This window comes from Coturnix japonica, chromosome 9, assembly GCF_054131305.1.
Source record: "Coturnix japonica strain WE chromosome 9, WE-NBRP24, whole genome shotgun sequence".
Lineage (NCBI taxonomy): Eukaryota > Metazoa > Chordata > Aves > Galliformes > Phasianidae > Coturnix > Coturnix japonica.
In genome coordinates, this window is record NC_140671.1 from 948214 (window position 1) to 970865 (window position 22652).

The 22652-nt window shown below is 46.6% G+C and overlaps 2 protein-coding genes across 50 annotated transcripts in view; one reads left to right on the plus strand and one right to left on the minus strand.

Moving 5' to 3' along the window:
- ARVCF (ARVCF delta catenin family member) overlaps positions 1-22652 on the minus strand; it is a 151745-nt gene that overhangs the window by 72637 nt on the left and 56456 nt on the right. For 3 of the 49 annotated variants that reach the window (XM_085555520.1, XM_085555500.1, XM_015877607.3), the window contains exon 1: positions 16288-16420. The exons of 44 other annotated variants lie outside the window; for them this stretch is intronic. In XM_085555520.1, the coding sequence (XP_085411646.1) occupies positions 16288-16308 (21 nt within the window). In that variant the 5' untranslated portion in view covers positions 16309-16420. Of the gene's footprint in view, positions 1-16287; positions 16421-22652 lie in introns of those variants that run through there. 2 more of the 49 variants (XM_085555495.1, XM_015877603.3) reach the window with 1 other exon arrangement.
- Positions 16136-21919, plus strand: LOC116654123 (uncharacterized). The gene is made up of 2 exons (XM_085555552.1): positions 16136-16745; positions 16914-21919. The coding sequence occupies exons 1-2, from the start codon at positions 16315-16317 to the stop codon at positions 17371-17373; spliced, it is 891 nt and encodes a 296-aa protein (XP_085411678.1). The 5' UTR covers positions 16136-16314; the 3' UTR covers positions 17374-21919.

Sequence of the window (22652 nt, forward strand, 5' to 3'; positions counted from 1 at the left end):
CAGTGCTCTCTCTTTGCTTCTTTACTGCCCATCCTACCTTAGCAACTGATGCTCAGCATCCATCTCCTTCCGAACATGCCTGAAGCACTCAGCTTCCCATTTAGTATCTCTGCAAAGCCAGCTGCTCGACCATATATCAGCACGAGCCATTCCTTCTTCCCCTTGCCCAACAACCTTCTACAAACATCAACTACAACTCAAAAGGAGCTCTGCTGCACAGTTATTATTACAGTCCCATTCAATCTAAGGCACCAGGCCAAAGGAAACCATGCCATGTACTCCTATAGAACTGCTGTCCATCACAACCACTCTTAACACACCCAAGTCTTCTTTCCAGTGCACTGTAGCTACTGCTCATTTCTGAAGGACAGCGTATATGCCCATCTTCTTTGCAAGTTTAAGCTCAGGTTATTTGCAGTCTTCCACAAAGCCCAACCTCAATTCTTGCTAAAACTCATTTCTATTAATAGCAGCTTCTTTCCTCCTGGGAAGCATCAACACAATCATCTCCTAAGATGCCTTAATGTGATCTAACAACAAAGCAAGACAAATAAACAACAAAGGAAACAGCAGCATAATTCAGAGAAGTTTTAGAGAAGTCTCAACTTTAAGCTGGCAGACAAACGCAAACTGCTTCTACAAAGGTAGATCCAGCATTTTGGAGTCACTCCCTGTCCCCATTTCCTTACCCCCACGCACTAAGAGAAACCTCTGCCATTGGATCAAAATCCTGCAGTTCAATCTCCACACCTTTATGAACTCTCAAAGCATTTTCTCCTCCTGCAGATGAACCCGTGTGCACTCACAAAATCTCTTCCTCCAAGACCACAGACAGTTCTCTAGTCTCCAAACTGAAGCTCTACACTCCCATAGGTCAAATCTCAAATGCAATTTCTTCGCACTGACATGAAGAAAAGTGGGACTGTCATAACAAATACCAAGCCTGGATAATTCCTCCAGTCACACAAACCCTGCTCAGACAAACAGCTGGAAAACACAGCACTACTTGAGGTTTTTCTTGCCTCAGAGCCTGCAAGTTGTACACAGCACTCACTCACTGCTCCTAGGAAGACTCTTGTGGCTAATTCTGTAGCCCGCCAGCTCACTGTTGCCTTTCCTTTACAGCAATCCTTCCGGGGGAAACTGTTTTTTCCTCCTTGCATCCTCACTGCTGATTTCTGTAGTCATTAATCAATAGTCTGGGCTCACCAGGAGCAATTGTTCTTATTAAGCATCTCACCACAGTGCCAGTCTTGCCATCTGCTGTGCCGGTGGGGCTGGCTCGTGCATGGACCCTGCAGTGTGGGCAGGCAAGGAGCTGCTGGCCCATCGTCAGCCCTCCATTAAAGACACCACCTCCTTCTCCTACAAAAACAGGGCAGCTGTTACCAGCTGAGCCACTCAAATCACTGCGCTGCTTTAGCATGAAGATATGAACACGCACACAAAACTTCTCTGATTTGCTACTAATGTAACACAGATGTACCAGTCGCCAGGTAGCTCTGGTTCACCAGCTGGTCTTTTAAAAGCTTATCATTTTTCTAATCTGTCAGGCAACACTTCTAAACGTACCTAAAAGTTCTGCAGATGCCCAGAGCTTCTCCCACTGCAGCAAGATTTCAAAGGAAAACACCAATCAGTTCACAAATAGGTAAAAAACCTGCACTTTTACATCAGCGCTTATGAGAAAAGATAGTTGAAAGCAATTCCATTGCCTACTTCAGAGACCTTAAAAGAGCATTTTGTGATTTCAAGTCAAACCATATTATAGGGAGGGAAGAAGGGAAAAACAGTTTAATTTCCTCTGCTCATCTGAGTGTGCATCAAATGAGCCCTTCAATAACCTCATAAAAATGTGCAAGATAGAAAATAATTGAGGAGCCATTTAGAATTTATTGGCTTGGCCTGGGCACGCAGGTAGATAGAGATCTTGCTGCTGGCACGGCAAGTGGGAAAAATTAAATTAAAGCTGATCAGTAAAAACTGGCAGGTTTTCCTTTAAATGGAGCTTAAAAACAAACTAAATCCCTGATCTCTTTGAAAAACACTCTGAAACTCCTCCAAATCAGCTACACTTACTGCAAAAGAACTTCTTAAATGAGAACTGGGCTCCAAACCATGACCAACGGGAGGCACGAGGAGGAGCACTGAACAGCTGGGCCTTTGCTCTTTGCTCTGACATTTCAAGGTGACCAGCAAAAGGACTCAAAACCACCCAGCGACAGAACCATGCTGCCTCCCATGTCAGTCTGCCTCATTTATTGCCTCCTTCCTGCACAAAGCCATGATGTGGTGACAGGGAGAGAGGGCAGATCCTATTTGCAGGGTGGGCTCATGTAAGCCAAAAGAAGTCGGTTCAGATCCTGGATGCACAATCACTGCCTTCCTACTGTGCAGCTATCTGTGCTCTCCCCAGTCCTTCCCATCACACAGCCTGGAAGCCAGCAGCTTTTCCACAAGGACAACCTGTGCAATGAGGTTTTGCATGGTTGGAGCTCAAGTGATTCACTGCAACTGGAAGCTCATATATTCACTTGAATTATCTGAAACTCTGTTGCTTCAACGGAAGAGCTTCGACAACAAAATATCAGCTCTCAAAGGCTTAAGCACAGAACATTTAGGATGTACTCCTCCTCCCGACCTGGGGCATTTCTGAACTCTCAAGGCACATGAACCAACACACACCAGGAGATCTCAGCATGGAGAACAGGGATGGCACAAGGAAACCCAGACATGCTGCTCTCCAGCTTATGTCTGGAATACGTCCTCTGAAACTGACTGCGTGTCAAGAGGAACAAATGAGAACGGCCAGTGTTTTTCATTTTTCTTTAACTGTGAATACACTTGCTGGAAGGAGGTGGGGAAGAAGCCCTGTGTTGCAATAGGAAGCTCTCTGCCCTACAGCTAGAGAGAAAGCAATCAAATCACTTACAAAAAATATACACAGCAGAGTACAAAAATAGCCAAGAGCTCTTGAAAACTACCAGGCATGATGTTTTCTCGCTCTCTCTTGATTAAGGAAGAGGTTTGGGATGCTCCAAATGGCACAGAATGTTATTGCACAAGGCACCACCTCAGCACTCACAGCAGGACCAGCAAAGCCTGCCCTGGGCTGGGCACCGAGAGCATCGACCCCAGCAACCCAACCCAGGGGCTCACTGCAGCCTCCCATCCAACACTGTTTAATGCACTACAGCACGCACTGTAGTTGGTAATTCAAGTATGCAGTCAAAACAAGCAAGGGAAACAAATGGATCCTTTATCCCCAGACTTTGATTTCAGACCTACAATCATTTATTTACACACATTAGCGTTCATACACTTGTCCCCAGCAGCCTCTGAAGCGTAATGCTCAGAAATGCAACAAGGCCAGAGCAAACCCAGATGCAGAGTCTGAAGGAGAGGCCGCTAAAATAAGGAAAACAAGCAATAAACTACAAGGTACACAGTGTTTCAAGGCACATAGCACGGCTCTAAGTGAACACTTTGCTAGTGTTTCAACCAAGACACAACTGAGAAGCCCATTTATCAGCTGGGATGGGATCCCATAGAGCACCATGAAATGTTGCACCCCAGCAGAAAAATAAGGCTGCGATGGCTGGGAGACCATGGCTGTGGGATTGGTTGACAATTACAGTAACAATGAAAAGAGCAATTTATACTGCAACACAGCGATGTACTGCCAAACTGCTGTCCAAAGAGATTTAAAGAAAAGGCTGACACAGGCAACAGACAAAAATGCCTTTTGCAGAAGGTTTTCTAACTAGATACTCACATCTCTGAGCAGTTCCCTTAAAGACAGTATTCTGCATCTAAACCTGTTTTAGATAACAGAGGTCCAACGCACCAATAAGAAGCAACGAGCACTTAGGAAGTTCTCTGAACTAAGGGAAAAAGAAAAGAAAGGATACTCCCATTGCTCCAGAAGGCCAAAAGATTGCTTTGCTTTGTGGTGAGAGCCGTCAGGGAGTCCCCAAGTGGCGTCTGGAGGAGATCCTGCTGCAGCAGTGCCTTCGATACAAGGAGATCTCATAGACCCTTAACAGGAAGCACCACGCAGCAATGACAGGAGAGGGGTCACAGAACACCACGCTGCTGAAGCTGCAGCCCCTGGTGCTCTCTGAAATGGATCTGCCAAGCAGAAACAACTTCCATGGGTGGCTCAGGTGGGACGGGGCCCTTCTGGAACAGGTAAAACCCAAGTGAGGGGAAGAAAAAAACCAAAGGAGCTTCTGAAGAGAAATTCAGATAGTTCACAGGCAGGGCAGATGAACATTTTTACAAACCACAGAGCTTTTAGCTCTGGTTGATTTATTAAATGGGTCGTCCTCTTTTACTATCACTTCAGGCAACAGTTGAATTATTCAATGAACTCCACTTGACTACGTTGTTTCTAAAACACTTGGGCCACCTCTGGGAGAGGAAGACAGAAAGCAAAAGGGAATAAAAACACGTTTAAAAGTTAAAGAGTTTAACAGAAGTGGGTCCTATCCCTTTACAAGAAGTCTCAGAAGCAGAGGGCAGTACTCCTACAAGCTGTCTGCTGAAGGAAGTCCTATCACACAGACACAGCAATGAGCTGCAGATGTGAAGCTCAGCTACAGAGCTATCAGAAAATAAAGACAGCCTCATCTCCCTGCTGCCAGGGCACAGAGGTGAGAGCCCTTCTGCTGCTCCAGCAGAGAAGGACACGCTGCTTCAGCCCTGGAGATACCAATATGTTTTTGGAAAGAAGCCCATACTGTCCCCTGGGAAGCTCTGCACCCCTCACCCAACAGTACCCAGAATACAGAATTTCTGGTGGGTCACCATTTCCAGGGCTCAGCTTCACTGCTGCCTGAATCGTGAAATTCATACTGGCATCTGAATTCACGGAAACACTGTGATGCTCATGTCATCAGTGGCTGGCTTCCAGATTTCAGCAGTGCAAGTGCTTGGGCAAAGCAGCAGAAGATGCCTTGCAAAGCTTTCCCCAACCTAGCAGAGAAGATGTATCTGCTCCAGAAAAAAAAGCAGCCTGCTGGAAGAAAGCCTGTTGGCAGCAGGGAATGCTGCTGTCCTTCGTGCCTACTGAGTAATGAGAGCTAGTTGCAGGAAAACACAAGAATCAATCAGCGTGTCAAGAGAATGGGAAACAAACCGAATTAAAACACACATACAGAAATGAACGTCATCAAAAATGTGGAGGGCCTGGGAACAGCTCACTGCAGCTCAAATACAGCTCATCATTATGTTAAGAAACAAAAACCAAACAAAAAAAGCCCCAACACACAAACCATAAACTGTTGATAGTTTACATTCTTATGGCACAGCGCACTGCTGCTGCTCCCCAAGCACAGTTCTCTTGCAAACCATGCATGTACATTTCAAAACCCAAGTTATTTATGGCCTCTTTCCTCTTCAAAGACCACAAGCAGCCAACATGGACCTATACAAAAATACCTGAGCAGAACATTTCAACCCAAGCAAGCAGCAGGACTGCACACACCAGCCCACTCAAATATAAGGATTAAAGCCAAAACAGCTCAGGAAAACAGGCAATTCCACTTCTTACTTATTTTTCACTAAGAATCATACAATGGTTCGTGTTGGAAGGGACTTTTTGTTATGTTCCAGTAAAGCAGCTTCACTGTAACCACACATATCGCACAATGCCAATGGTCAGGCTCCGGTGTCATCAGGAAATTCTCACTCGGGTAACTTCCATTCAGTCCCAGCCAAAAGCATTGCAGTGCACACTGTGCTGACACACCACTGCCCAGACAGCAGTGCCCTAATCAGCCCAACAGCCAGCAAAGCTTATTACATATACCAAAAATACAACGTGGAGAATGAGTCTTCAAAATAATCTGGAATACCAGCATGGGGAGAAAATTATTAACCAAATCCACTTGTTTTCCCTCAAATTAAGTACACAAAAATGACAGAAATTATGCAACAGGAAGAAAAAGGCTCATGTAAAATAAATAATGCCTCCTCTGCTTGCAACAAGCTTGAGAGCATCTCCTAAAATCTCCCCACTTACCCTCCCCCTCCTTAGTTTTAAAATACAACTCTACTTAACTAAGACTTCCATAAACATGACCCCCTCTCACAACCCCAGAGCATCCTTCAATAATTAAATAGGTCACGTCTGAATTTTTTCAGCTTTTTTGTCATGCTCAGGGCATTGTTTTTTTGCACTGTTACAAACTGAAGAATACTGTTTCCAAACAGAATGCTGAGGAACTTCCACTTGAAGCCCACAAGCTTCCCAGCCATCTCCAGCTGAGGGGGGAGGCAGCACACACCGCTCTGCAGCAGCACTGTGCCTTGCAGCTGAGGGAGCTGAGGATGCTTGACTTGGAGAAGCCTCACAGAGGAGCTCATCAGTGTGTAGAACAACCTGAAGGGATGCTGTGAGGAGGAGTCAGGCTCTTTTCAGAGGAGCCCAGGACACAATAGGAAGCTGTTGGAGCCAGGAAACACTTCCTGACTGTGCGGTCCCACAGCGCTGGCACTGGGTGCCCTGAGAGGCTGCGGAGCCTCCATCCTCATGGACATCCCAAGGCCATGTGGGCACAGCTCGGGGTGGCCCTGCCTGGGCTGGGCGCGGAACCGACAGACACAGAGGTTCCTTCCTGCACCTCTTCCTACCAGCAATCCTGTTTTAGCCACCAAAACATATCCCACTATTTTTGAAAGTGCAAATCTGCATTTCAGTTCCTCTTGAGACACTCTCCACCCTACGGCAAAGCAACAGGAAAAAAACACAACCTCAAAGGCTTTCCGAATTGCCTCCCCCACATTCAAACCCGCAGCAGCTATAAATGCTCACACAGTAATTAGCATCTCTACTGGGGACTAAATAAAGCAAATGCAGCTTGCTGACTGAGACAGAAAAAGAGTCCCCTCCTGCCCACCAGACAGACAGGTACAGAGTTAAAAATAAGGCTGGAACACTTTGCAAAGGTTTGTCTTCTGGGTACCTACAAATAACTACAAAATAATTACATTACTATGCCACAACCTGAAGTGTTATAAACTAAAGAGTGATCCCAGAAGCACCTTGCCTCTGCCACCAATTCTTATGCCTCCCAAAGACAACACAGAGGGAGATCTCTGACTTTCCCGAAGAGTCACATTACTCCAGGTCATTCCTCAAGCACCACCACTGAACCTGGGAAAGCAGAACCTCCAGACCCCTCAGCTCCCAAGTACTTGTGTGCTCACCTGGACAACTTCCAGTGCTGAAAAGAAAAAGGACATTTTAAACAGCACACTACAAGGCAGGAATCCAACAGCTCTCACACGTTACTGACAGCCGACAGCAAACTGCCTGCACCAGGGGAAATCCAGATAGACAGAAGTAGAAATGTTTGGCTGTTTGTGTTGTGCTGCCCTTCCAAAATACGGAGCACCAGACTGAGAGGTTTGTCTTCTCTACGTCTTAATAGACAGCTAAATATAGTAAAATGGTGATTATTTAGCACATCTTTAAAGCAACAATTTCCCTCTCAATTCATTTCCCAATCCTTGGATTAATTATCCACTCAAGCTTTCTTGATGCACCCACTGCAAGAAGCTGAATGCATTTCCTGTAAATTAAATTGCCCCCAGAGATAACGACATTCCTAGAAGAACTTTGACTATGCCAAGAAACAATCCATTCTATTGAACGTGCCTGGATGGGTAGAAAGGAGAAAAGTGACAACCACCGTCTCCAGAGACTTGTGGAAAGTCTGGAGTTCGAACCTGAACAATGAGCTGCTTTCACTTACCCTCAGAGTGACCCTACCATAATAACAAGTAGTAGTTCTTCATTAGCCCAAATAAGAACAAACTGCAACGCAGACAAAAAAAAAAATCCAGAGATAATCACTACTAGCAGCAATTTCAGCCACTGTGAGCCTGTACCCAGCAGCCTTAAGGTCCACTGAGCCACAAATGGTCCAGACACACATTTCTGTCATCATTAGTGACAAAGCTCCTACAAGTTTCTGTAACACTTGATGGGGAACTTCATCACAGAAGTGGCAACAGAGCATCAGCGGAGATGTCAAATAACTCCCACTCTGTGTCAGACCAGAATATGACACTTTACAACTGCGAGCTGCAGCACAGGAGCAGGAGAGAAAGCACAGACCTCTGTCTTCCCTGAGACTGGAAGAGATTCAAACAGTTCCTTGTTTCTCCTTGGAATCTCCGCTCTGCTGTGAAGGCTGGTCCTAGAGGGGCAGTGATCCTGACTGCCAGAAACACAGCATGAAAGTGATCCAACCTCAGCGCCTGTTAAAAACCCAGACCAGCAGCCATACTGAAAGCACATCAGGTGGAACAGCAGCCACTGGTTTTGCTGCAAGGTGAATGGCACTGGAGGTGCTTCTCCTTCCCTGTGCAGAGCAAGGTGCATATTAACACAGCATGTTAACATCTGCAGGGGAGAAAGGAAAGGAAAAGTTCTGAAGGAACCAAAAGCCAAGTACACGGGAACACACTCCAGGTTTTTATAGTACAGCTCCTGAAAAGCGTACTTGGTAATACTATCCATGCTCTAGTTCAGAAATAGACACTGGTGCACTAATAGATTCTCAGTGTACACAAAAGCATACCCAAGTGGAATGACACTGCTGAGAAGAAAGCTCTCACACTCCTCAGTTAGAACTCAGCAGCTGTGGCTCTGCTCTAATGCTGGACAAAACCAAGCTGGGCTGAGCTTTAATAATTGATGAAGCTCCCACCCTAGCTAAGGGAGTCAGTCAGCCATACAGGAGTATAAACACACGGCGCCTGGACAGCACACCAGAAGAGAAATTCACTTGCTTACCAGTGATGGAAAGACGTGAAGGAGACGACAGGCTCTGGGTAAGAACTTATGAAGTCAGCGCCAGCCTGGGCAGGAATTAATTTCTGGGATAAACCCAATATGGGACTATCGTACAATTTATTTTAAGTATGTTATCAATCCTGAAAACATAAAATATTCAAAAATATTTCATGCGAGTTTCTCTACTCCCCACAACCATCTAAAGACGGAGCTGCACAGCCCTGCTGCTATCACTGCCATCAGAAATAATTGGATTTTAATTAAACCCAGAAGACGAATGAAAAATTGATGCTACGCCAGCACAAGTTTCTGCTTAATCCTTTTTTTTTCTGCTAAGAAAGGTGACGCATTGATGCCACTTTTACAACCAGGAATCAAATAACTCCATTCTTGCTACCGTTCCACGGGATCCCGCAGCTGAAGGCAGGGGCAGCACCCACACAGCAGTGTCCCTCAATGCTGGCTGCTGGCCCAGAGGGGCACACAGGGATGGGATGGGAGGAGCAGCTCCAGGTCACCAAACCGCAGCCCCTGCAGGCATCCAACATCTTATTTAGGGAAAGATTCATTCAGATTTTATAAACCTCATGGGTAAGTTAACTGAAAAGAATGTCAGTACCAAAAGGGAAATTAATGACCTGAATTTAAAACACTTTATGGACACACTGACTCAAAAACCATCTCCGTACTGTAAGGATTCCTCAGAGCAGGCTGCATTCTGGGACACGTCAATTAAAATTAAGAATGAAATAACTCTGTGCAACGGTGCTGAATGGCATTTTCTTTCAAGAGACCACAAGTTCAAACAGATCTCAGCCCTGCCATCAGATTATTCTTAACTCTTTCATTCCCAATGCAAGTGCCCAGCTCACAAGGCTCTGTCCCTTTAAAAGAAAAGCAGGGATGTCCATGAATAGAACAGAGCACTTGAGGGAGGTTTGGATGCAGGAAGGAGCGGGATCAGTGCACAGGCGAAGAACCCAACAGTCTTCATAAATATTTTTGTGACTTCACTTGCCAAAACAGTATCCACATGACACAGCCCCGCCAAGTTCCTCTGAAAACAAGACAATTCAAAGGGCAGCAGCTCATGAAACACACCCACACATCTGCAGTGTATTTACACAGGGCACATCACTGCAGCTGCCGTGATGTGACCCTCCCTCAGCATCCCACACGTGGCACATGCAGGTCCCACCAGCAGCTCCCTCGTGCAAAGCCTCCAGAACCCACCCGCCATGGAAACAAATAGGAGACATTACTTTTAGAGCAGCTTAGATACTTTAAAATGCAATCTGTTAGAAAGGGCAGAAACCCTTCCAACAACCAAACCAAACGACACTCCCTTTCTCTCTCTATGTTTTCACAAAACTGACAGAAAATACTTTGCATAGATTAAAACACAGAAGCTGCAGCTGCCAATGCCAAGGTCCTTCTGTCACTGTCACACCAATAACAAATCAGCGCTTCTTTCTGCACCTACTGCTGCGGACAAAGGAAGAGCGCAGTGTCACCTCCTGTTTGCTTCTTATTTACTGGATGTTAGTCAAAGAAGCCTCTTTTTCTCATCACCCCCATCTAAAAAGAGTGATGGCTGCCATTTCTGATGTAATAACAGACATCTCTTCCCTCCAAAAATACTCTGCTAAGATGAATATTGTACCTCAGAAGCACAGCATTATGCCTTCAAACTGCCGGAGGGATGCATTGCTGTGCAGGTGGCACCACTGCAGCCAGTGGCTGAAAAGCTGAACTGGAGAAAGAAGAAAATGGGAAGTGATGGGACCATGTCATAAAATACAAGACAAATGTGCTGCTGTGACCAGGATTCGTTCCAACCTCAGGTAACACAACATCATGTCACGCGTGACAGAAAGAGAAAGAATGACCCAGATAAGATGAAATTGCTAAGGACAAATGTGAAATGTTTCTCATCAGGCATACATATGTTTACATAAATTTGCTTATATTTACATACAGTAATGCGTGCAATTCAGTTTTTAAGAAGTCTTGTAAATACATCACAGTCCACTCCGTTTGGCCAAAGAGCAGCATGAGGAGCCAGGAAGCACAGTTACAACCTTGTTAAAAGCACAACAAACAGGAATTGAGATGGGGACAGCAGCCCCAGGTTCTGATGCTGCACTACTGCTAGGGCACAATCACCTTGCAGAAGAGAATTAATGCCATAACTAGAAGACCTCAGAAGATCCCATATATTTTATTAAATACCTCGCGACTTAGCTGCCAGATGAGAAAGCAAGGACAAGTTTTCTGCATAACAGACTCATTGAAATTTCACCCAGAAAGCTCCATGTACTTAACCCCCACGTGCCAGCCAGCTTTACCCAGAACCTGCTTCCCAACACCTATGCTCAGTGCCTCCTTTTCTCCACAGCAAAACAGAACTCCACTTTCTCTCCTACTTCCCTCTATTCTGCTTCTCTGGCTGGACACCATCCCTCCTGTAATAGCAGGCAAACCGAGCGAGTGCTTCCAACAAGCTCAGTGTGGCACCCCAGGCTTTGTGCACACAAACCAAGGCACACTAACAGGATGCCTCAAATGCTGAAGTTTTGGGAACACTCCTTTGCTCCCTTGGCTCCTTTCGCTGTCACCAGTGAACACGAATGCTCATAAGATATGAAGACAGTCTCTCCTCTGGTACTGATAGATGGCTCTGCTTACAAGGTCTAGCAGCAATAAAAGGAAAAAGCAACCAGGCAGTAAAGAATTTTGTTTGCAGCACACCAGATAATTTCAAAACATTACCAACACAACAGAAAACACCGGAAGCACAGTAATGCCCCAGCAGCGCTTAGGGGAAGTAAGGAAACCACGCAGCTTTGGAGTTACAAGCACATAAATAACCATTCCCTTTTAATTAAAGGCAACTATTAATATTATTAGCTACTCTTAAAAAAAAAAAATACACATCCAAAAAGCAGAGAGTCTGCCAGCAATCCAAGTCCAAAGGGACTTCTCACAGCCAAATGCTGCGAAAGCACTGAGAACCAAATTCCACAACCCTAAGCAGTTATCAATATGTAATTGATGAGTAAAAGCTACCGCTTACAAAGCCACTCCTGACTGCCACAGCATTTAAGTTGAAACCTTTCACAACCCAGAAAAAGATTACCTGAAGCACTGCCTCATTAGGGCACCACAACTATGACGTACAAGGAGCTGCATTCTTAACTACCAAAAACCACATCTAGGATCCATCAGAGACTTGAAACGGCAAAGAAATCACCAGAACAGCCCAGCTGGGCAATGCTGGTGTCCCAGGACACACTGCCACTATTTCCCACATGAGCCAACAACCAGTGTGCTGCCACAACAGAAAACACCTGCTGGAATAGATGTAAATGGCAACACATGCCTCTTAATTTAAACTACATGAACAGTAAATAGGAGGATACTACAAACCTACTGCCACCTGGATGATCTGTTTTACAAGTAAGTCATTCTGTCCATTCAAAACCATTTGTTTTCCATTGCCGTAATGCAGTACCACGTGAAACACAACATATAGTCCTATATACTGGTTTTCTTATCTAGCCTACTTTAAACAACCTGTATTAAACTCCTTAATCAAACTCCATCTCATTTAAGCCTGGAAAGCTCCAGTCTTTGTGCAGCTTTCTGGTACAAACACTGATACACTTTGTTTAATACATCACAACACAAAGCAGCTCAGGTCCACACAGCGCTGCTCCTGGAAGCCAAAGGGGCCTTTATTCCCTTAACACTGAATTCCCCTGAGAACCACCTAATCAAAGAGAAACACAATTGGTTTCAGACACAAAACTTGCTAAAACAATTTGAAAGAGTTTACAATTCAAACAGCAGAACAAACCCCATCATCCATGGAACCACCTACATCTCAGGGCCCCACCATCCACAAAGGGACTGCACCGCACACCTTATCAGCTCCGCAATGAATGACAAGTCTGCAGGATGAAAAATCTTCTGAATGTTCAGCACGATTCTGCTCACTGTTACACTGTGTGCATCTAAATCAAACTGTATTGCTGGAGCCACAGCTCTGCAAGCAAACACGCTCAATGTGGTACAAAAATAAGCCCTCACTTTCTGGTTCCATTTCAGGCTTTCAGGAACAGCTCCTTCTCTGAACAATAGTTTAGCTGTGGAAGTCTTACTAAAAATAACAGTTCAGAGCTGTGCCAAGTGATTTCGCTTGCAGAGGCAGAAATTCCCAAGCTCAAATATTCCCCACGTCTACTCAGAAGAGTTTCCTCTTTATTTTCCGAATGCCAAAGAAGAGATTGTGATGTGAAGGATTGCTGCGTGGGATCAGCCGAAAGGGAAAACTCAGGCATTTCAATTTCCTCCTGTAAGCAGGTGTGGGCTTGACTCATCAAAGGGGCAGAGAACACCACTGGAAGTAATGAATTTTCACATTACTGCAGAGCACAGGGAGCACCGAGCTCATGGAAACACCACCTCAGTAAGACAGAATAGATCACGCCTGCCCATTTGTAGATGCAAAAGATTATGACTGTCCAGAGAAAGCAAGACTTTAGCTCCTACGTGCTCATAAAGCTTCTCTCAGGTACAGTTACATTTGCTCACTGCTCAGGCATGCAGACAAGTGAACAAAAGAAAAACAAAGCCGGGCCGCAACCTAATGAAATACGTGAGGCACAAAGAACACTGTGAAATCAGAACTATCTAAGTTGGAGTGTCAGTTTTCCTTTAAGCAGCAATTTGAAACACCACCTAATCTCAGGATTTAACTCGGGGGACTCTGTTCACTCTTAGACTGCTCCCCTGGCTCCGTATTCCATGGCTGGAGCACAGGGAGGACTCAGCAGCTCCCCACATCCTTAAAAGGTAAAACAAAACCCAAGAAAACCTACCAACACAATTCAACATTCCATTTTTTCACCAGAAATAAAACCTTCCATCACAAACCAAGCACCACCTCCTACTGCCTGAACTCTGCCACGACTAAAGGCACCGCAGTGCCCGTTTCCTTCTCTGACCTGCTGTGGCAGGAACCCGCAGCGCTGCTATCACAGCGAGCTGGTCCAGCAGCCCCGGCCCATCCATGACACAGGATATGCTCCATGGCCAGGCCCCCAGAGGAGCTCCGGGCACCGCACAAGCCAGAAGTGCCCCGTGCAGGCAGCTTCCAACTGTTACCAACAACGTTTTTTCTCCACAGGCTGCACCTCCAAGAGCACATCTTCCCTAAGCCTTCCATGGCTGACACAGACCCCAGCAGGTCAGTCGTTAACGCACCGCTCCATTTGTCATCCTGCCAGCTCCAAGCTTCGATACTTGCTCACATCAGCATCAACCTCCAGCAGAACGCTCCAGGGACAAGGTGCTGGGGAAAGGCAGCTGACTGGGCGCAGGGCATGAATTAGTCATGTTTGCAAAGTATTTTCTGAAGCAGAAATAGCAGAACTGAACAGTTTTAGCCAAAAGTCACTGGGTGACTCCTTTCCCCTTCACAACTCCATAGCCCCAAGGCAAGCCAGCACTGCAAGTTTCAGGCCCAGATCAGAGCCATACATCACATGGTTCTCCAAGCGTATTTTAGCAGTCACAGACCCCAAGAAAATTCCAGATTTCATGAACTCTGTACAGACAGACTGAAGAATTCCAAGCGTGCACAGACAAACTTCAGCAGTCTCCATCTGCAGCCACCAAGAGCAGAGGGAAGAGCGAAGGCAGAGCACAGGACACGCCAGCCCTCCCATCACAGCCACAAGAACCTGCTCTCCATGTGTGTTTCCCCACCAGCCTTCCAAGGTGCAACGCTGCCCTGGGGCCCAGACCTTGAGGAAAAGTGCCTGTTCTCAGCTGGAGTCCATTGAGCTGGAGGTCACCCCCGGTCCTTTTTAATTACAACTCAACAATTGTCTCAGCTCAGGTTTTAGATGCGAGGAGTCTCTAAAGGCACTGAGCCTTCAGCTGATGTGACGGAAATCCCTTCAGCCATTGTATACATGGATTGCGTAGGGCTGCCACTCGCCTTAACCATTTATCCATTGGGCTTAATTTTACTTAATTGTGATCGTTAAAGTTAAAAAATTACTTTCTAAAGGCTCCGTAACTACACAATAAATTTCTCTGACAACGCAGTTTAGAACCGCTGCCTTTCATTAAACAAACCATTCTCTAATATGCTGCTGCAGCATCAAGTCGATCAGTTACGCTGCAGAAAGGCCTCAGAATAAATCAAGAGCCCATCCTCCACCAGAAAAGATAAAGTAACACTTCTCTGTCTCACCCTCAGCTGTGAAAGCAGCATGAAAATTAAAACCACAGGCATTTTTTGTTGTTGTTTTGATGTGGAAGAAGAATTTACAAATTAAGTGCAATGCATGACCTACAGTGATGAACGGTGAGCTTCCACTCACTCCAGCTTCTCCTCCCATCCACACAGAAAGCCCAGGAGATGAGAACAGTGCAGAAGGCACCAAACACATCGTTAGCATCCTGCTCCCTGCCACCAAAGCTGACATCCATCCGGCTCCAGCAAATGAGCAGCTCGTGGCACGGCACCGTGTAGCCCAGGGCAGCAGCAGGTCCTGCACAGCTCAGAGCCTCCCTCCCCAAAGGACGCAGGATGCAAATGACATGCAAGGCAGCCGACAGGGCTGGGCCCCCAGCGGACAGGGCGGCCGCCACCATCACATCTACAGCGGAGTGAGCACAGAGGGGCCCATCTGAAAGGGCTGCTTTCCACTGGAGAGAAACCCGGATCCTGTTTGCATCAATAATCGATTCAGCCTCCTGCTGCCGGGATGGAGAGCAGCGTGCAGCATGCTTCAAGCAAACTGAAGCACCTCCAGCAACTCCAGAGCACTGAACTTAAGTTCAGGGATGCACTGGCAGTGCATTTTACACTCCTCTCCCCAAACACGCTGTTTCAAATGAGAAAAGGAGAGAAAAAAAGGCTATTTAAAGAAGTGTGTAACAACCACCCCCCAGTGACACCTGTGCTCAGCACACAGCCCTGGGGGGCACGGCAGCAGGCATCCCACACACAGCAGCCCGCTGGCCTTGCTATCTACCTGCCACAGCTTCACTGCAGCACCCAACGACACCCCAAGGCAAGGAATGACATCTGAAATCTCCCACCAAGCTGTAAGTTCATTGTTAGCATAGCAGCAAAGAGGACTTTCTGTTTAAAATAACACAGGAAGAAATACAAGTTATTTCCCTGGTATGTTCAGCAACAGAATCAAAGAGAGCGCGGGGCGCTGCCTGGGAAAAGCAAACACAGCACAATAGCCAAACCTTCCTTCCAAAAGCTCTATTTCTAGCTGCTCTACGTCAAAGAGTTCCCCACATCTACTGAGCAGGACGAGAAGGTCAAAGACAACAACAGTTGGCTTCCTCGAGCGTTTCAGCAGCGAGCACAACAGGCAGCAGCACAACCTCCCCCAGCTCAGCTGCAAAAAGCAGCCCCATGTTCCCCCGGCCAAGAGTCCCGTACTGACCTGTTCGAGTTCCGCAGGCATGGACGGATGGATAAATGGATTGATGGACGGATGGATGGAGGGATGGATGGACGCACGGCTCCGGCTGTGCCGCCCCTCGCCCAGCCGCTCCCCGCGTCCCCTCTCGGCGCGCAGCTCCCCGCCCCGCCCCGCCCGGTTCCTCGGCCCCGTCCCCTCCCGACCCGAGCGGCTCCGTCCGTCCGTCCGCCCGGAGCCCACCCGGGGCGAACAGCCCCCGCGAGAAGCGCCGCCGCCCCGAGGGGAGGAAACCCCGCTCACATGGCTCCGCTCCCGCCGACCGGGCCCTGGGGGCGGGGACCGACGGACGGACGGGGCCGGGCCACGCCCGGCGGCTGCGAGCGGCCGCCCCAGCGGAGCCGCGTCCCCACGGCCCGGCACAGGGAGCTCCGCTGTGAGCGAGACAAAGGGGACAGCGAGCAGCGGGACGTAACGTGCAGGTAACAAACCTGCTGCGAGCAGCGCCGCGCCTCTGCCGCCAGAGGGATGGAGGGATGGAGGGATGGATGGAGGGATGGATGGAGGGATGGATGGAGGGATGGATGGATGGCGAGACAGCGCGAGAAAGTCCCGACTTGTTTACTTTTCGTACCCCGCTTGGAGACCAGCGCCATTCCTAACGCAGCAGCACGGGAAGGTCACCTGCAATCACGGCTTCCTCCCTTTTGGATCCTGCACAGTGAGGCTGACGGCTGCACGCACAGCTGGCCTCGTTTGTTTAAAATCATTCACCTGCACCTGCCCCCCGTTCGACCCGCCCAATTACTCGTTAACATCATGAACGCCAGATGCGCTGCCGGCCGCTCCGAGCCCGGAGATGGACGAGCCTTCCCGGGCGGATCCCATCGTTCTGCTGATAAACACGGAGACACCGAGCGGAGTGAGCACGGGACGGGGCAGACGGGCACAAAGCGACCTCGGCCGGACATGAAGCTCCGGGTGCCGGTGCCGTCCCAGCGCAGCTGCTGCCCGGCTCACGGAGCGCACCGCCGGGCTGCCCCGCCCGCAGGGGGCGGCTGGGTTTGCTCCATTTACCGGGCTCCAGCAGCAAACCAAAGCAATACATAAATCCAAGGCTACCACAGCTGGCGGCTGAACAGCGGTAATTAGGGACTGCACGGTACTGCAATCAAATTAGAGACCGTCCTGGCAAACAGGGATGGTCGGAGCCAAAAGAATGAAAGGAAGGCGGAGCACAATGGAGTTTTCTGTAATTCCCAGAATAGGCACCTTAGCACAAAAGGGTCTTTTCATCCTCGCTTCGGGTTCCCCGAGCTTCTAAACCAGCTTCCAGCGTCACTACAATCAACGTGTCAATTAATACAAATCTCAGCAGGTAAACATGTAAAAATGGCGTTTAACACAGGCAGGATGTGTCAGACCTGTTTAATCCTCGTTGCAGCTCTACTACTGCAGCCCATGTCGGGGTTCCAGCTGAATGCTGGGGCCAAGGTTGGGCAGGGGAGGGGCAGAACATGGCAGAGCTGTGTTATCCAAGTTTCAGTGTTATAGAGGTTGACCAAAGCAATGGTAAATGTGCTACAAAGTTTGGCTGAAATCAAGTATTTGCTGCAGTGGACAGAAAAAAAATCAAGAGTCCATCTGAAAAACAAGTAATTCAGAAGCAACTGTAGCAGCCCTCAATAAAACACTGAGAAGTCAAAGCGAAGCAGAAGGAATGGAATGCGCTTTGTCCCAGTGCCCTGGACTTGTTCAGCTCCCCCTCCTCCTCAACCAACTATTCTTCAGTTAACTAACAGAGCTCAACTCTTGTTGAGGCCACACTGGCACAGAAAAGCACCATTCAATTTAGGCATGTACGTGGACATGTGCCAGAGCTCCTTACACTGACAGAGAAATAAACACTACAAAGTCTATATCCATAGGGCGCTGGGCAGCCATGTGTGAGCACAGAGCGATGGGACTGAGCCTTCCTGGGCAGAGCTGGCAGCTCTCACTGCAAACCCACCACTACAACTGCATGAAAAAACGACATCGCTGAATGCCAAAGTCCCACCTCCCAGATTCAAGAATGACAACCTCCTCCCGGGTGCATAATAGATGTTGGGAGGGAGGATTATTATTATCCTGCTTATAAGGGGAACTTTGAAAATATTCTCACCCCAAACCAAAGATGTATTTATTTGTTTTTTAAAGCAAACCCCCTCATTTCATAGGAGCTTGCAATATTCTGCAGAGCTTTCATCTTCAGTTAGACAGACCCGCACAGTACCTGGGCCAACTTCTTTTCATTTTCTCCCATTACCCTTAAAACAGCTTAAACCAGGAGTGCTGCACTACAGATTGATCTGCTCGCAGAGGCACTAAAACCACAACAGCTCACAGCTCTGCCTGGAAACATAAGGGACGGGCCCAGTGATACGTAACCCCCATAAACCCGGCCGAGCGAGAAGTCACAAGATGAATCAAGAATTCCAGCCATGCAGGCAGAAGCACCCACTGCAGCTCTCAGCATCATGGGGACCTTCCACTCCAAGGCTGGATTTATTGCTTTGATTATTGATTTAATATAGGGATTCCACAACACAAATATACAAGGTAAGCGAGAGCACTAAAGAGCAGGGCACCACCACGGGGTGTCACTGAGCCACACTGCCACTATTTTAATGTGGGCACATGATAACAAGAAATGATACCCCCAGCATGCATTTTGTAATCTGTGTTATCATTTCCATCGTTTTTAAACGTTTGAACAATTACTGTCCCAAACTGTCCCACCATGGCACCCATAACATTTGAAAATGTAATTCTGAAAACCCTTTGGCTTTTATATTGCCAAGGTTAGAAAGGGAGATGAAGGCAGACAGCCTTTGTCAGGGAGGAGGCTGGAGGAGGCTCCCATGCATCATTCTGCTTCAGGAACCCGGTGTTAAAGAGAAGGCCTAAACACCACAGAGCTGAGACCAACATGACAAAGAAGCCACAGCCACATTCTGCAAAGGGCAGCAAGAGGTGCTTCAGTGAGTGCAAAGCACCGTCACTTGTAAACAAACAGCTTCCATCTTGCTACATCCAATATCAGTCAACTCCATTTCATCCAAATTGTCATATGACAGGATGAGAACAAGGACGGTCTGGCAACAGCATTGCTTACATTAGAAGTAAAGGACAAAGGGAGCTACGTGTCACCACATATAGGTCGCAGTCAAATGAATGCCCCATGTGTGTGCCCAGCAGCTTCACCTAGATAAGAATCAACTACATCCTACGGTACTGAAAATAGAGCAAATAACCTCCAGTTTTAAGCAAAAAAGTAGAGATGCATTACATTTATAAAGGAATGCCAACAGCAAGGAAAAAGGTCAGATTTAAGGTTGGGACTGTGGCCATAATTTCATACCACAGTCACTGGCAGGGAAAACAAAGGCACTGCAAAGCATGAAAGAACAGCACTGACCATCTTTCATTCCTGAGATTTTTTTATTCCTCCTTGCCCTCAGATTTCCCAGATGATCGGTGCTGTATTTCAAGCTGAACATTACAATCACTTGCTCAGAAGATGCAGGACCAATGTATGGCATTTCCTCATCCAGAGGGAAAAAATCTGGTTTCTCGCTAATGTACAGGACTGACAGATGTCTGTGCCATCAAGTCACTTTTATGCTCCTTTTCAAACTAATTACTGTCTCCCTCAACCCAAAACCTGAACATGTTTGGGTTGTTTTTTTCCTGAGGAGAGAAGCAAGGTCTTTGTGTGCAGCATTTGATTCTGGAGGAACATTCCTATATCTGAAATAGCTGCATATAGAGAATAAGGCTGCAGACAGAAAAAAGAGCCAATCCAGCTGCTTCAGAAAGGAGGAGAGTGGAGTTCTCAGCCTTTTAACTACAGAACTGTAAAAATGCCCCTCTATTGGTAAAGAGAAATGAAGAAATAGAAAACTAAGGGAAATTATGAAACTGAATTTGTCATTCCCATAAAATAATTTTTAATTATATGTGGCAATATTCTAAGCCAAAAAAAGGTTAAAGGTTGCAGCAAATTATCGTCACTTTCACACATCTCAGCAAACAAAATTATAGCCTTGCTTTTCAATTGCTTCCAAAACCTCGTTCAATAGGAAAGTCTCCCAAAACAAAGGAAGCTGAGACTTTCCAAGTCCAATGAAACCACAAAAACATTTCTGAAGCGATTAAGGAAAATGCAGCCATTGCTCTGTACAGTCCAAAGGCTCTGGCTCTCCTGCTGACAGGCATTAGGTGGCACTTTGGAATTCAGCAGTTACCACACAAAGTTGCCTCAGATTTTCAGTGGATTCTGTTGCACGCCAACAGATCTGAGTCTCAACTCGCCCTACTAAGCAGGGCCTGTGTGCTCCCCTGTCAAATCCCTTTGGAAGGAACTTCACAGGATCTGATGTATTTGGTCAGATCTTCCTGGTTGTAGCTGAAATTCATGCAGGAAGGAGAGATGGGTACAAAACCTCCGCACAGTCTGAAGCTCTGGCAGGCGCTGACTTCCACAGAGGGCTATGAAAGCAAATTCTTTGCCTGCTTCCGCCTCCAAAAGATTCTCATTAATATTAATAGATGCATTTCAGCTTCATTTAGCACCTCCTACTGTGAGGACAGCATCTCACAGGAACCCATCCTCTGGGGGAAAAAATCTCATTAAAAATAATTCCTGCTATTCCTAATTAATACCTGAACAAACCACCTATGATCCACTCAGACTGTCCAAGAAATCAATTTCTCCCATTAAAACAACTTCCAGATGCCTTTCAGAAAAACCCCTCCCACTTCCTTCATTTAAAATTAAGTCTATGCACAAACCTTGTGGCAATTACAGCACCTCCATGACCTCCATTTGAAGATCCAAGATTCTTTATGAATGGCCAAAGGACTATGCTGTACATGCAAATGTCAACAAGCTCTATTTGCATACTCCAAATTCATACTGAACTCACTGAATTCACTCATCAATAAATGAAGTGAAAGAAGTCCCTGTGCAGGCTGCCCAGGATGAGGAGCTATTGCTACGGAATAAGCTTAAAGTCAATATCAATAATAATAACAACAACGATAATAGTGATTAGAATCAATGTTGGAATAATACCTTGGTTTTTGCCTCCTGAGGACTTCAGAACAACCATTACACACTGGGCACATTGCCCACATCCCCTTTTCTCAAATTGTCCAATAAAAAAAGATTTTCTTTCCTAAGAAATCTTCAACTACACAGTGCAAAAAATACCGAGACTGTTACAAAGCTCTCACTACAAACCCCCTGGATTCCACTCTGACAACCACACATGGAAAAGCACTGTTCATTTGCAGAGATCATTGCAGATCATTCAGCATTCTCACAACACAGAAATAACCTTCGATTCTTGCCCAAATTCTACACAGAATAACCAGATTGCATATAATCACCTTGACCACTCCCACGTGGAAGAGCTCCCATTTGAGTAATACCATAATATGTCTTAGAACACGAGGCTGAACAGGGTGATAGAGATGAGCATCTCAGTTGTGGAAGCATCTGACTAAAGCACAAGCAATCCCTGCAGCCAGCAGAGCATATTATAGCTTCCAATTTGTGTGTTCTTGACAACATAGTGCAATAAATAATAATAAAATTGCAATCACTCGACATTCTGCAGAAGCCTGAAGGTTTTGTCCTTCATTTAATGCTATCTGATGAATTCTAGTAAGTTAGGGAAGAATCTGACCCTCAGTACATTTCATGAAGATTCCTACAAATAACCTCACATCAAATATTAACTGCACATATTAGCTGATCAACTGCTTTATGTCATTTAGAATCTACTCAAAAGACTTTAACACAACAGATGAAGCCTCCCACCCCCTGGCCCCAGAGCAGGGACGCACAGGTTGGTGTCACTTCAGGAGCCAGGCAGAGCCCAGTGTGACTTCAACTCTTTCATTAAGTTTCCTGGGAAGTGGTTAGACTTTAGGCCACAGCTGCACAAAACTCGTGCTTCATCAGTTCTGTGGGCAAGGAATTTCACTCTGAAGCTATTAATCAGGTGCTCTGCACAAAGTCATCCAGGAAAAAAATAAAGGAAGGTGAACTTGTCCTTTCCTATTAAAAGCCAGGTGGGTACATCTCCCACCAGCCCCTCTAATCAGGAGGATAACGGCCTCTCCAGCTTCTACCCGCTGCTGTCACACTTGCAGCCAAACCAGTGCAGGCTACTCCTTTCAAGTGAAGTCCCATACTCAAACATCTCTAAGAACAGAGGCACAGCAGCTATTAATAGGAACGTTATGCTAATGTACTTTATGTAAATGCTGGCCTGAATGCAGTACAGTGCAGGTACCATTGTGGAGCAGCCTGGCACTACTGAGAAACAACCTTTAGA

Excerpts from the sequence above, each read along its gene's own strand:
- LOC116654123 (XM_085555552.1), top strand. The coding sequence starts at position 16,315 with ATGGATAAATGGATTGATGGACGGATGGATGGAGGGATGGATGGACGC. Across the intron at positions 16,746-16,913 it reads CAGCGGGACGTAACGTGCAG|CGCCATTCCTAACGCAGCAG; the intron begins GTAACAAACCTG and ends CTTGGAGACCAG.